The sequence below is a fragment of the Pagrus major genome, chromosome 20, assembly GCF_040436345.1.
Source record: "Pagrus major chromosome 20, Pma_NU_1.0".
NCBI classification, from domain to species: Eukaryota; Metazoa; Chordata; class Actinopteri; order Spariformes; family Sparidae; genus Pagrus; species Pagrus major.
Window position 1 is genome coordinate 11,666,351 of NC_133234.1, and position 15,691 is coordinate 11,682,041.

General features: G+C 43.4%; 1 protein-coding gene across 1 annotated transcript in view; it reads left to right on the forward strand.

Annotated features, from left to right (window-relative positions):
- The first annotated feature begins 294 nt into the window (after positions 1-294).
- itga3b (integrin, alpha 3b) overlaps positions 295-15,691 on the forward strand; it is a 29,615-nt gene continuing 14,218 nt past the window's right edge. Inside the window, exons 1-2 of the mRNA XM_073489933.1 lie at positions 295-490; positions 15,458-15,585. Coding sequence (XP_073346034.1) covers positions 297-490; positions 15,458-15,585 — 322 coding nt within the window. The 5' untranslated portion in view covers positions 295-296. The remainder of the gene's footprint in view (positions 491-15,457; positions 15,586-15,691) is intronic.

A 15,691-nucleotide genomic window follows, 5' to 3' on the forward strand; every position in this document is an offset into this window, starting at 1 on the left:
TTCACAGACTAACCACAGTGAGCAGTCAGTCTGTGAAAGCAGCGCACTTGTTTCAACTGTGTGTGGAGGTGAGAGAGGAAGGAAGGGAGAGCAGGGGAGGGGAGGGCGGCAGAGAGAGGCAGAGGGAGGCAGGGGGAGGCAGACACCGACACCTTGTCAGTTAAACAGTGAGTGGAGGGGAAGCGGGCGGCTCTCGATGGGGAGGTCTCAGTGAAGCAGCGCAGCCTACCTGTTGGAGCTCATTGCGGGACACTGCCGTGCCGGTACCCGCGCTGATCGTGGATCTGGGGGGAAGGATGAACAGCCCGAACATGGGTCCGAGACTGCTGCTGCTCTGCGCGGTTCTGGCCGTGTACCACGGGACGCGAACATGCAGTGGATTTAACATAGATGAACAGTTTCCTGTGATCAAAGTGGGCAAAACCAATGGGAGCTTCTTTGGATTCTCTGTGGCGATGCATCTACAGACGGAGGGCTCAAGAAAGTACCTGTAAGTTGTCTGAGAAAACGATTCACTTCTTCTTTTCTCATTTAGAGGTTAAAATAATGTCCGCATTCACACAGGTTACGCACCTGCTTCCTCGGACCAGGAGGCGTAACGACAAACAACCATTTTATCGGAGAAGCTCATAGCGCGCACTGACTGCGTAAAAACCCGCGATGAGGCTTTGGAGTGCACAGTTTATTGCGTTTTAACACCTGTGCCCCCCCTTTTATAAACTGAGCTTGCTTCATAAACACTTGCACGGTTACCTTCACCAGTACCACCACTTCCCCTTTAACTGTACGCAAAGTAGTTTCTCTCAAGACTGCCACCTGTTAAAGGACACCGGAGCGGTTTAGATCCCTACAGATTTATTCATGTCTACCCTAAAAATGTGTCCAGCAGGTGTTCTGTGTCATGGTTTGGATGAAAATGATATGGGAGTTGTTACCTTGGTCAGTATTAAAAAGGATTCCTACCTCCTATGCATGTGGGCAGCAAAATTGGCAGTTGCAGTTTAACATGAATATCTCACCAATCTCCATTTAAATTATTGCTTTTTTTAGGCTGACGTGAGTCCAAAACCTTCAATCGACCAATTATTGCCACTGCAGCATTCATTCTCCACTGGACCAAATCTGGGCTTGTCTATACTCTGGATTTTAAAGGTGCACTATGTAGTTTTGGGAAGAAATTTTAATCAGAAGAGAAAAATCTTTGTTGACTTTTTTTTATGTCTAAACAAACTAAGTAAACAAACTCTTTGTTTTCATGACTGAATAAACTGAATAAACAAACTGACTTTAAAGGAAAACACATTTTCATACTGTTTTACTTTGTTTATATGTGGCGGACCCTGCCACCTTTCTAGCTTCAAACAGTGTTCTGGGGACCTTATTTTCCTCTGAGAACAGCTTGTTTATTCAGTTATGGAAAACATGAATATTTCTGAGTTTGTATTATTACCTCATTAATATTGTAAAATTCCAAGTTTGAATTTCTTCTCCAAAACTACATAGTGCCCCTTTCAGTAATAGCAGTCACTTTCATTAGTTCTTGTTTTCTCTTATTTGTCACTTCTGTATTCTCGACAGCTCTGACATATAGCCTGCTCTACTTTCTTTCCACCTATCCCAGGGCTATTACATTCAGCTAAGACACAAGCAGGTTAGTGTTTCGCAATAAAGGTGTTCATTGGCCTGTAACACTTGTAGGTTGTTATTACCAAGACACGAAGGCTCATGTGGAGTTAACAGTGTTTGGGAGGATTTACATAAAAGTAAATGCTCTTTGTTTCAGGAATAGTTGACGTTCATGTGTGCGACACATCTTTGCTGTCTTCCTATAGGCCCGTGGCTTCTTTAATGAAAGATCCTCAACTGTATCATTGTTTAGTGGAGGATTTCCTTCGGACAATTACAGTGGCCCCCTCATCCTTCCGCACGGCGTGTTCATAACTTGACGTTATCTGTGTGTTCGTTCTGCTTTGAAGGGTAATGCAGAAAATTAGCAAACCAGGGCTCACTTCCTCTTTGTTGTCATCAGAGCGAATCAAGTCTGAATGTAATGTTTATCAGCCTGATCTCCATGAAAAGTGACGGATTGATGTGCGTTACAGAGATTTTCACCCAGTTTATAGAATAGAAAGCAGTGTCAAGCTGACATTTGATCAATGTGCCATCTTGACCCCGTCCCCGGAGGGATGGAGTCACCATCCACAGACTGCAACCCAAGAAGGGGACCACATGGTAATGAGACTGGAGGCCTGCAGGGACAAGGGGGCTCATCAGTCTGCTGCTAGCTACGATGTTAAAGTACATTTGTGCTCAATTTAACATTGCGTTGTATATTTAATTGGTTAGGATATGTTCTCTTCCCGGAAAATTCAACCCTAGTTCTTTACAATAGGTCCATAGTCCAGCAGCATAAAAAAAGTGATTAATACATGTCATTTGCTAAAAATTGTTATATAGAGCCTCTTTAATAAAGGTAGCTAGCTGAAGTGTGCCGATTGTGGTTAAGTGCTGCCGCATTTGTACTGTATTCAGGCAGCGACTCACCAAAGATCATACAAATCTGGCCCAGTTATGTGTGCCAGATTTGTTTAGCCAAGTTTGTTCACTCGGTGTTGAGGAAGGGGTAAATCAATAATATTCAGTAATTCAATTCAGGTAATGCTCTTTTTCCTTTTGTGCATTTTGGGAAACATTTTCACTTTCTTTTGTTTGTCTGATATTCGGCTTTCTTTTAACTGTTTTGTCATCTTGACATCAGCTAAGCAGCTCATAAATGTCGGCAATTAAATACATAGCTCGTGGTGTGTTTTGCTGTTTTATTGCATTTTCGTCTATCTGTGAAGAAGTTAGACCATGATTTTCACCTTGAATGACCGTAACCTTTGACTCAAAAGACTGATAACCGACATACCTGAAACCATAATCTCGCTTTCACTCTGAATTTCCCAAGAAAATTAATTCATACTTGTTATCAGTCCGTGTATTTTGCAAAGGGTAGCATGTTAATATCTCTCATTTCAACACCGTCCTCTCTAACAGCCCATTTGTCGTCTGTGCAGCCACTGCAGTTGAGTAAAGACAGTCTTTCAGTTCTCAGACCTGACTGTGTACCTACTCTGTGATTCTGTAAAGACACATCACAATGTGCTGATGGTGTGTCCCATGTTTGACTAGGGCTGGTTTTACAATCCCGTCTGTTTTCCTGTCTGTGTTGTCTAGCTTCTTTTGTGGCCCCGGCTCCGTCTCACCGCACCACAGAGCTGTTTGTTACATGCTTCCTCATTATCGCAGCGAACTACAGTGTGAATATTTAAAAAATGCAACAAGGAGGCACATAAACCAGTCGTGACATGTACCATGTTTAAAGTGGCCGCTCTTTGAGTCAAACAGAGTCCAGTATAAAAGTCAAGACGGAGGGTTTCCACTCCCAGCTCTGCAATAAAGAGAGTGCAATAAAGTTAACCTCTTAAGATGCCGGCTATTATCTAATTAGTCTAAATCTAGCAGTGTATTTTGTCTCAGCTGAGGCAATTTAAAAAATGTATTTTGAATTTAGGGGGGGTGCATGACCAATTAGCAGACCGACATTGCTTCTACTCGGGGAAGAGCTGCACCTGAATAATCTAAAAGCTACCTGAGGCCAATTTGTACGGGGTATTCTCTTCTCCGCTCCCTCTTTCCCTTTGAATCAACCCATTTAGAGATTTTTCCTGAGAGGGCCTTTTTTTGTTCTCTGTTGCGGCGGGGAGGAGGGGCTGGCCGGTCAGCTGGCCACCTATTGGCTCTTCCAGTCCCCTGACCCCATGGTATGCTTGGAATGTATTACCCTTCTCTGCACAGTCACAACCTGCCAGGTTTCAGGTTGAGACAAGACAGGGGTGAGAACGATGTTTCTGGGGACAATCGGAGAACACACACACACACACACACACACACACACACACAAACCCGCTATCATTTAAAATCTGGTCGTCCTTCAGCAGACAAAGCTTACTGACTGTTATAGCTGGGAACCTCTGTGACCTGAGGGGAAGAATTTAATTTCTCGCACTGATGAATATTTAATCAGAGTTGAAGTGCCTTTGCTTTTCCAGCTCATCTCTGTCTGCCTGCAGAGGCCCGAGGCCATGACAGTCAGCCATTTAATTTGCCGGGGCCTTCCCTCTTTGCTCTGAGGTAGAGATTAAATGGGTCAACCTGCTGTAAGGTTTATAGACGCGAACAGTCTCTTGTTCAGTTTGAACATGCACAGGATCACGTTCTGCTTTTCTTCAACCTCCTGCAGTTTGAGGGAATTGGAAACATCTAATTACTAAATCTAACCTGTCTTTTTGCAAAGTTGATGTCACGTAGCTACGGAGGAGGATTAGGGCCACTGCAAAACATTTGAGTTTTGACCTTTTTTTCACAATTGACTTTAAACTCAGAATTCTGGCCTTTTTTTCTGACTTTAATTCTGAGGTTATGTCAGAATTCTGAGAAAAAACTCTTCCGTACACAGCAGTTTCTGCATTATGATACGGGAACTTTTAAACTTTTGAATATTGAATACCCTGTAGAAACATTGCTCCTTTGGGAATAACTGTGCCGGTGATCAGTTTGAGTTCATGTAAGCTACAATGGATCCCAGTGGTAACAGGAAACAGGAAAACATCCATAGACTTGGTCGTTTTCATGCTCAGTGAAGTATTATACATTGGCTTCTAACCTCTGAAGTACTGCCGCTGAGTGGCTTAGGTGAACTCAGAATATTTTCGGTGTCATATAACTTAAAGTGAACGAGCTAACGTGCTATAGGACATGCTGTGGCTAATGTAAATGATGCAGGTGGGTATGTCTGACTTGGCTGTGGTCCAGCATTCCCCCTCATACAAACGCTCAGGGTCTTTGTCCCTGAAGTAGGCCTATCAGAGCACTAGTGTGTCATGCCAGAGTGAAACACTTTCAGATAACAATCCTGTATTGTCTGTTCGACCCGCATACATGTACTGCATGAGAGCCAGCTGGAAATTGTCCGTGATGTGTCCCTGCTGAGAGGAAGCAGTGAAAATGTTCATTAGAAAGACGTTTGATCCACAAATCTGCCGTCAGTGTCATAAGGATTTCCAAATTTAGTGAGGTATAGCAGGTCGTCCACCGATCAGAGGGTCAGTGGTTCGGTCCTGCAAGATACTGAACCCCATATTGCTCCCAATGACCGTTCCATCGGTGTGTGAGTGGATGCATTATTGGCTGAGTACAGAAATGTTGGAGGGCGTTTTGGTTAAGAGGCACTGTATCGCTCCTGATGAGCAGGTCGGCACCTACAATGGGTGAAGATAGCAAGTGTAGTGAAGCACCTTGAGTGGTTTGTGGACCAGAGAAGAGCTTTATAAATTCAAGACATTTATTCTTAAAGCATCATATTACATACAGTAGGTATTGGTGATCCATTAAAAACCATCATCTAGATGAAGAATATAAAAATTGATAAGTTAAATGGAAAGAACAAAGATTGAATTTTTTTTAGCAACGCAACCATCGTTAACACTTTATGATAAGGGTATAGAGGTTTTGCTCAATGTTGACAATCACATATGACAGATTTTTGGGTGCATGTGCGACCAAAATAATCGCACCTTGGAGCCGTGCAGTGGGACTATTTACAACTTGAAAACCCAGAATTTGTCTTATAACTGATGTATGAAACATTAGTAATTGATTTATTAAACATGAATTAATCAATTAGTTACAGCTTATAATGACGGCGGCCTTATTTAGAGCTGTACCAACAATAAAAAGCATGAAATTTAATTACAAACAAATTGAAAAACTGTGCAAAAACAGCCAGTACACAGAAAATTCAGAGTCTGATGTGAACCCGTGTGTTTGTAGGTTGGAAGTTACACAAGGTTTTAAGTCCTTTCAAATTTACTGGAGTCTAAGCCAAGACACTGCAACCGTACAAGACCTCACTAAAGTTAAGTGCAAGTTTGTCCATGGTGACTGGCCCTAATCTTTATGCTATTTATTGCCTGTATCCAATCAGTTGGTAACGGCATGAGTTGCATTTTGTGTAGCAGCAGAATGAATGACGGCTTCTAATAACATGTTGAAATGGATCCCAGCGGGACCTGGTGCCTCCTGCTGATCTCCACAGAGGAGATTCTCTATGGTGGGGCTTTCATTGGAAATACCTGCAGTGAGGACTGTTTCTATCTTAACAGAAGTGTAAGAGATCCCCCTTTTCTCCGCTGCTTGTACAAATGCCCTCGAACAGCATGGAAAAGAGGCTGATGTGGCCGGCCTCCGGGCTAATGAGGAGCTGCCTGGAGCTAGAAACACTGCCTGCTTCAATACCTTTCACTCCTCATGACATTTTTCATCTTTGAAGGGGGAACGATCCTGGAGGATTGGTTTACACTTGGTATGTGGAACTTGTTGCCTGTCCATAACAATACAAAATGCACTGAAAAAATGCTAAAATGCTCTCATATGATAGATAAAGACAAATATCTGCTCCAGTGGTCTTTATTGGAAGTCTTCCAGCTACCTCAGCAGGTAAAAACAGATGTTTCAGTCACACACCTGCACTGCTTTTATATAAGATGAGTAATATCTGTGTGAAAACTTGGCACGAAGCAGGCACGCTAACAGGCACTGCTGTCTAAAGCTGTGAGGTAGTCCACCTGTACCCCCCTCCCTCCCTCCTTCACATACATCTGAGGTCAGAGTGTTAATGGAAATGCTGTTACTGATAGTCTCATGTGAACTGCTGCGCTGCTGATGTGAGCTTGCAGGACAGATGTGTCCCTGTGTGGCGCAGGGTCACTTAGAAACATGTGTCCAAGCTCAGTCCAGCTGTGCGACTCTGGATTTGTGTCAGGTTGGTAGATAACATGTTTGTGTGTGTGTGTTAATCATGTGTAGCAGTCTGACATAATTCATGCAGGGACACCAGACACCGACTGGGTGGGCAACAAACAGTCCAAGCTAACATTGTCCTTGTCAGACGAGGTTTTACTCGTTGCTAATGAAAAGCGAGTTAGTTTATTATCAGGGGATGACCTGCCATGTTTAATTTGTCACACTGAGTACGGATGAGTTTGCTCTTTTGTTACTGTTTCACCAATGGCAGATGGTGGTCTTCAAACAGGATGTTTGTCCAGCTGAGATACCCGGTTAGACTGGTGTGTGTGTGTGTGTGTGTGTGTGTGTGTGTGTGTGTGTGTGTGTGTGTGTGTGTGTGTGTGTGTGTGTGTGTGTGTGTGTGTGGATAACACAGGCGCAGACTGATATTTTATTTGATTTAACGTTACTCATTTGTTCCATACCATTCCATCTTTTGATCAACGCTAATGTATCCATTGCATTTAATTTCGATCAATTGACTAAATGAACATTTATCACAATGATGCGAGCATTTCATTTCCTCTATTTCTCTTTTTTTTATGCATACTGCATAGTCTGCATAGTCTTCTCTAACGTCACCATCAGCAGCTACACTGTGAGCGCTTTACAAGGCGGAAGACTTGACAGAGGTGAGAGGCAAAGGCAAACAAAAAAAACTGACGAGCTCCTCGCCCGAGCTTTGAACTCGGTCGCAGAGAGCTTGTTTTAAGGCTCTGAGACACGAAATAATATATAAAAATACACCACAGAAATAGTTCTGATCCAGTGACAGTGGGTGAGCTTAGAGAAATGTGACTGAAAAACAAATGTTCTGAGGCTTTTAGAAACAAAAAGCTGTTGAAATCACAGTTTAACCACACTAGGTGTGCCTAAAGTTCACCACTTCCTTTCACTCTGTGCATGTTTGCTTTGTTAATAATTTCCACCCTCTGACAGCTATACTGAAGGATTTGTCTGAATACAGGAGGTGTAATGTAGTCTAGAATGTAGATCATTATGTGTGCTGATGGTATTAGAGGTTATGTTTCCGTGGTTGGATGTTGTTCAGGCTGGATGGATGGATAGTTCCATATTATTGTCCATCTTTGTGTTGTCAGGAGTATTGAAATATTGATAAATATCGATACTGAGTGGTCCTGGAGCACACAGATGCTGTGAGGGCAGGTGTTGGTGACCAACACTTTAATACTTGCAGCAGGTTAATGTCTCACTGTTTGTCCAGAGAAGACTCATCTGTTAGCCATGTTCTGTACATGCACACACACAGTCAGTGTGTTAACAACTAGGTGTGCTTACTGTGAATAGTCTGATAGCAATGTGTGGCTCACCCCCACCTACTGCTTTATGACAGAGTTTCCTGAAAGTACAAAGAAAAGACTTATCAGAGCGTTAGTGTAATACAAGTGGAACCACACTGGGTGCGGAGTTATTGTAAAAAGGAGAAAACACACACTCATCCCATGAGTTCATGTCCCGACTTAGTCCGTGTACCACACTATAACACACCACGCCTGCCATACCAATCATCCTCTCGTCTCTCGTTGAAGTCATTACATCATTACAAGAGCATAAAAAGACCTGAGCCCCGGTCTGCTCTTGTCCTCATGCTTAATTCAATCTGCAAATTGAGTCGCTCCATTCAATATTACCTCCATTTATTTGCTTAGTGGGTCTAAGTGGTAATGTTTCCCTGGAATCAATGAGAGTTGCCAGTAGTGCAAAATGAAAAATACTGAGGATGCAGGTCAGATGTGTGTATGTGTGTGTTTGTGTATGGCTAAATGGATTCAGGATTAAGGGTGAGGATTAATAGGCTGTTGTGCGCCTGGTCCTTGCCTGTACTTGTTTGGCAATTAGGTGACCTGTTATGTACCACAGTGTAAAATGGGAAGTACCAACCCAATCAGTGGAATAAATGTTGGCAGTGTACGTTTCTGCACAGATTTGTTGAAACTTTACATTTCTTTGTTGCTACTTCAGTTTCCTTAGGATCAGTTTTCAATTTTATGTTGTGACAGTGCTGCACTTATGCTCTGGTTAGGTTTAGGCATAAGAAACACTTGGTTAGGGTTAGGAAAAGATCATGTTTTAGCTTAAAATACCTGCTGTGGTCACCATAGACAAATCAAATCAAATCAGTTTTATTTGTATAGCCCAAAATCACAATCGCATTGCCTCCGTGGGCTTTACAATCTGTACAGTGAACGACATCCTCTGTCCTTAGACCCTCAAGGCAGGAGGGCTGGGCTCTCCAGTTCCTGATCTGTGAATGAAAGGGCAGCTCTTGGAGATGGAGACGTCATGACCACACATCTGACACTGACTCTCAATTCTCTTTAAATTCTCTTTAAATTCTCTCTCCTCTTCCCATCATGAGCCTCCTCCGTTCATTTCCAATAATTCAACCCCCTGTATCCTCTTCCAAAGAACACCTTGTTTCCAGAGGCAGTATCTGCATGTGTCTGCTTGCTTGCAATGATTCAGACAACAGCAGCCTGACTTATCACATTTTACCTGCAGAAGAAGTAGACCTGTGGCTGCACTACATGATGTTGTAGAGCAGAATCATGACTCGTTCATTAAACTGGTGGATGCTGTTTAAAGGTGCAATATGTAAGATTTTGCCACCAGTCCAATTAATGCCCAAAACAATTAGGCATAGCAGCATATTACTAGCATAACTGCTAACTGCTGCTAACTGTACCTACCATTAGCGGTCTGGACTGGGAACTCAGGGCACTGGGGAAGTGTTGGCATTCACACTGCTAGCACAAAAGCTTTGGACCAGAACAGGCTGGGGCTAGCTGGCTAACTAAAGTGGATATCTCTGCAGCACAATATAATATTTCTTCACATTCTGTTGATAATTTTCGCTCATTTTCAAACTTTTTTTAACTAGAATTCATACATATTGCTCCTTTAAAATGCATCGATTCACTTAAACTATCATCAGTAGAGTTTGTATACTGTGCCATACAACACTGTAGAAGAAGACATTGATAGAAGATGACTTTTTGTATTTATCTTTATCAGTGGTTTGTAAAAAAGTTGAGCCCTGAGGTTGTTTAAAATAAAGCTGAAAGTTTTCCTCTTTCTTTGCCCTGAGGGCCACAGCCACACCCTGCCACAAACAGGTCGCCCTAAGCCTTATCTGTACAGGTGACGCATCACTTGTGTTTGGCACACTACACTACACACTGTCTGTAGAGAGCTAGAAGCAGAGAGTTCTTTCTTGTTCTCTTTGTCGCCCACTTACCCATTATTAAATATTTATACCTCATGACATTTAAGGCGAGGGCAGCAGGGTGAGGAGTTGTGTGCTAGTATTATACATCATGTGTCTGGCCACACTCCTGTGCACTCAGATGAAGATGAATGTACTCTAAGTGACGACATTTTTGCTCCTGCACGTTGTCTGTTCTTGTAAGTCTTGCAAAACCCACTGAGATTGAGTGAAAATGCCATCCAAAAGGGGTTAGTCATGTTTAATTAAGTTGGGTTTAACTGGTTTCAGTGTTGCTGACGTTATTCTGAGTCAGACGCAGTCAGGTGGGGGTGAGAGCAGTGGCGGGCTCAGGACGTTTGAGGGGCAGGGGTGAAAGAATAGACAGGGCACCAGGTGTGTGCGGTGGGTCACCTAAAGAGCACTTCACCGCGTTCTGTCTACTGGAAGGGCAACCTTGAAGGAACTTCATCATGTTTTAACTACCATAGGGGCATTCAAAAGGGCACTTTCGCAGCGTTTTTGGGGGCACCCTCCTGAGTCAGACAGCCAAAGAGATTATGGCTTCATTTAATCAACTACCAGATAACTACATGTGTTATGTTGACTGGCTTATAGACAGATTTCTGTTTACAAAACTGACAAGACCTTGTAGTGTTTTCTCTTTCACCCTCAGTTCTAGCCGCTCCTCTCTCCTCCTTTCCATCACTCCCACGCTTTTCCCTCTACTCTGGTTTTTGCCGCTGTCAGGAGCTTTGGTGTGCAGATGACTGGATAAGTTGACTCCTGTTTATTTAACTAAACACCACTGATATTAGATTAACTACTGTATATCCAGTAGCTCATCCAACTCCCTTCTCATGAGAGTTTTTCGCAAATGGCAAGAATGCAGACACGCTCTCACCTTGGCTGGGTGTGTTTGCCGCAGTAAATGTTTGGTTTAGCCAGCCGTTCGGATCACTTGTTAGGCAGAGGGGGCGAATTTCAACATGTCCTCAGAGGAGGAATGCAGCTGCCGGTGCCCCCCTTCCCTTCTCTTCCCTTCTCTGGGCCTTTGACAGCCTGTTTATGAGGAGGTGATGAGCAGGGAGGGAGATAGGAGGAGAGCACACATTGTTGCAGTCAGAGCAGGACAGGACATGAGGTGTGTCGGTGTGGCCGAGTCAACGCTTTGTAACTCAGGTTTTGGTGATTTTTATGGATGGGTCGAGAAGACTTAACAAATCCTTTCAAGTCCACACATAAAGTGACAGACTGGAGGTCATTCATTTGAAAAACTGCCTTTTTGGTTGACATTTGGAGAGAGGTTTTCACCTAATGTTTGGTCTAGCTGGCTTGCAGTGTATTTGAAGAGAGTAATCTTTCATTCATTATTATCGCAAGGAGAGTTTAGGCTATGTTAGGGGTCCTGTTTAAGTAATAGTTCAACATTTTGAGAAATGCACTTGGTCGCTTTCTTGACGCAATTTAGATGAGGTATAAAAACTAACCTATACAAAGAATACCTGTGTAGTTTTATCATTCATTATGTGCCAGAATATGTCTTGGCTGGGTCTATTTCTCCCCCAGTCTTGCTGTCACCATGAAGTTCAGAGGCAACCAATGGAGACATGTTTGTGCTGATTAAAGGTGCACTATGTAAAAAAGAGACAGGAGCTAAACCAGTGTTTCAGTCAGAGGGAGAATAAAATGCTGCCGCACTGGACAGAGAAAACTGATGTTTTTTGAGCACGAAGCATGTAAACCTATTCTAGTAATAACCTAAAATATAAATATGAACCTGAAAATGAGCATATGTCTCTTTTGAAGCTGCCTCTGCTGCCTCATGGCACTGATCAACAGTGTTACATTTTCAGAACAAACTCAGGTGATCGCGGCTCTAATGAGACGGTGAGGCGACAGTGACAATGTTTATAAAGTCGAGTCGGACTGGGCCTTTTCCTCCTGTCTGCTGCAGCAAGCACTGTGCCAGCCAAGCTTCCCTAAAGCATGTGTGATTAGCACCGTGCACCAATTCTTCATAACTGTGAGAGCAAAGTCCACACTCACTGGCATCTAAGTGTTTTATAACAGCCTTGCTTTTCCTGCTTGGGAACTGTGGCTTGCTTTTCCCACAAGGACGGCCAACCTTGTACATGAGTTTTTTGAGACACTGTGTCTTTTACAGCTGAGAAACATTTTGTGTGGCCATGACTTCTCATTTAATGGCTATGGAAGTAGAAAGGTGAGTAGTATGTGGCGTAGTATGGGAGCACACACATGTACAGAATGGGCCTCCACACTCACAGTGGGACTCTGTGGCCCTGCTACTCCACATATCTGTCAGCCCCACTAACGACTACAAACCTCTGTGGAATTTCAGATGCTGTCTACATTGCTGAATGATTACCTGAACCAAGACCTCTTCCTCCCAGTCCGCTGGAAACTGCCAGCCCTCAGAGGCCATCTTGGCTCTTCCTGGTTGTCATCACTGTGGCAAGATAATTGATTCATTGCTGATAAAGCCCATCTGGTAGCAGAAAGACAGGATAATTGCACCTTTCTGTTTCAGATGATGCAGACGTAGCTGGAGGCTGCATGTTTTTCATGCATCAGTGGAAAATAGTCAGTGTAAAGCTAGGGGCTGTCATATTGTAGTCTGGCAGTGTGGTCACTTTAATCAAGTTCTGGTCCAAATTACATTTCAGCCTGGATGTAATGAGACTAGTTAAGGGTCACTGACTCTGGATATTTGAGGGGCTGGGGTGAATTTTTTATTTTTTTTAAAGGCACCAGCTCTAAGCCATGGGGCACCAGTACACACAAATCTTTATCATGTTTTATCTACCATAGGGGCATCCGAGTGGGCACCTTTGCTGCGTTTTTTTCTCACACGAGGGCACCAGTGGGTAAATACATTACCGACCTGAACTCAGATTAGACATTTTTCCATTGCCCAGATGGTCAAGTTTTAATTCAGTAATAGGGTAATTTGATCTGAGACCATCAGTACAAACAAACTCACATGAGTGATTTCCACGCAGAGACAAACTTTCTGTCTGTTCATGTTCAGGTGACGCATCAAAGAAAAAATATTTCTGTCTGGGTTCTTGAGATATTCTCATGATTAGATTGAAGCGTGAATGTGGGCATTTTGTCTATATAAGGGTGTGTATATATAGAGAAGTGGTAGAGCCTGGTACACAGTTTCACTGTGTTTGACTAGCATGAAAACCCACCGCATAACCTGTGAGTAACGTGTGAGCAGATCTATGAAAATGTTTTCTTGCCATAGTTGAGTATAACTCATCCTTCCATCATATATCAAGTTGGAACAATGAAGGATTGACTCATAAGAGACATTTTAACTGGCATGATGACCTTACTGTAAAAGTGTTATCTCTATTTGTTCTTACTTATCAGAGCGTGTGAGGGGAAGTAGCTGCCCTTGCACTTAGTATGGCCACAGGCTTGGCTAACAGCTTGACTCACCTTCTTCCACTTTCCACCACTGCCAGAAACATGTCAGCATCCACCCACAATGAAAGCATGAACACCTCCAGAAAGTTTGATTAAAAGGAGACCTAAATTCTGCATTTTACTATATGCTTTAGTTTCCCCTATATAGTACAACAGGCCATGTGTCACCCTCGCTGTAAACAAGACTGTCGGCACCCCCCGCTTACAAAGTGGAGCTAATAAATCTCATGCTGACAGTAAACAGTGTGTCCCAGCAGAGCCTTGTAGAGGGAGTAATCCCTCTACTTCAAAGTTCTGTGGTGTGTTAAAAGGTGCTGATGTAGGGCGTGCCTGGGTGAGTGGACAAAAAGATCAGGTCCATCACCGAGGAGCCAGGTTGTGTGTGAGATGCCCAGACTTGTCACGGGTCATGCTCTGACTGCTCCACTCTTTCCACTTTAACTGCCTCAGTCTGTGTGTGTGTGTGTGTGTGTGTGTGTGTGTGTGTGTGTGTGAGGCCGAGTGTATACTCAGTGTCTAAGGCGTCACCCTTAATAATTCATACACTTTATTAGGGCAAAGTATTGGACTGCTAAATGCTGGGTGGAAGATGGACGGCCACTTCTTGAATTCATACTCCAAGCAAATAGGGGGCAGCATATCACCAGAGTAACCGCTAGCTACACAGCTAACTGAGCTGGTTAATGGCAGCTGCAGCAGTTATTGTTCCAGACAAAGACCCCAGGAAGAGCGCCAGGCTTTGAAGCCAACTTTCGTAGTGGCCAAACTGTGTCATCACAATGTCACATGACGCACTCGGGCCCAAAAAGACTTTTTCCCATAAGCTGTACGCAGCTGTAAAACGGTGGGTACATTTTTTTAAGCGTCACAACCACCGCGAAATGACTTCTTTCACTATCAGAATTTGAGCCATTCAGACCAATAAAATTTGGAAAGTCTAGAAGATTAAATCATTTTATCTGTATTCAAGTTAGCCAGGTGCTAAACAGGAAGTCATGCTTTTTTGCTTCATGCACCACTGAGGGCTCCTCCGCCAAAGCTGTAGCTATCCAGGTTTTAATGTAACATCCTTGGTCCAGAATGGGAGCTCAGAGTGGCATTACAAGACTGTACAGGCCAGGGCTAACTGGTTAACTGTCTGAGGTCGGTGTCTTGCAGCCTTTTATTTGGTTGAGCTCTCTGGAAGTCTTGCCTTTGCTCAGTCTCTTTTCATCTCGTTAGCTTCCTCCGTCGACATCCTTTTTGGTCTCTTCACCTCTGCCATGATGTATGCAGAGGCTGCTGAACCTGTTTCTGTTGCCCCGTTTGCTCGGCTCCAGTTATGGTGCCCATTGGAGCCCCTGTGATAGCGATCCAAGCAGAGTCAGATAGCAGAGCTAACAGCTAGCAGCTACAGTCCGCAGCAGCCACAGATTGCTTTCAGGAAACTCACAGTGAGTTGAGGCAGAGCAACCGGAGGACATCATAGGGAAAACCAGAAAGTATTCTTTCCATCAAATATGATACGTTTCACCAAAACCAAAAATAGTTTGAGTTTTTTGTATGATGTAGGCTACTGCCTCGAAGCATTATGCACTGTGATCCTACCTGCTAATGGAAGTTACATCGTACAGGCACAAGTGACAAGTCACTGTACCATCAAAATAATTTTAACGCTGTTATTTTAAGGTAAAAAAGTTGCTTTTAATGCAATACCAAAGTCCTCATAGACTCTCTTATCTCTGGTACTGCAACTTAAACCTGTCTGTGTTTAGACTAGAAGTATTACCTGTGTTATGTCACTGCTACTGTCTCTATCTTGTGCTGTCTCACACCGTGACAAAGCTCTGATACAATCTAACAGTCTTTATCTGTCTCTTTCTTTGTCTTTCTCTGTGTGCACAGGCTTCTTGCAGGAGCACCCAAAGAGAAATCTTTATCTCTACCAAATGTCAATGAAACAGGTGCTGTCTACTCCTGTCCCATTACAACGGACACCGGTGACTGCTTCAGAATGGACCTGGTCAGCAAAAGTAAGCAGAGCTCACACATGTGATAAGTCATTTGGGTATGTAAAGGTCCAGTTTGTGATTTGAGTGAGCCTGAAAGCACACAGTGAGTTGACTGCAGTCTGTAGAC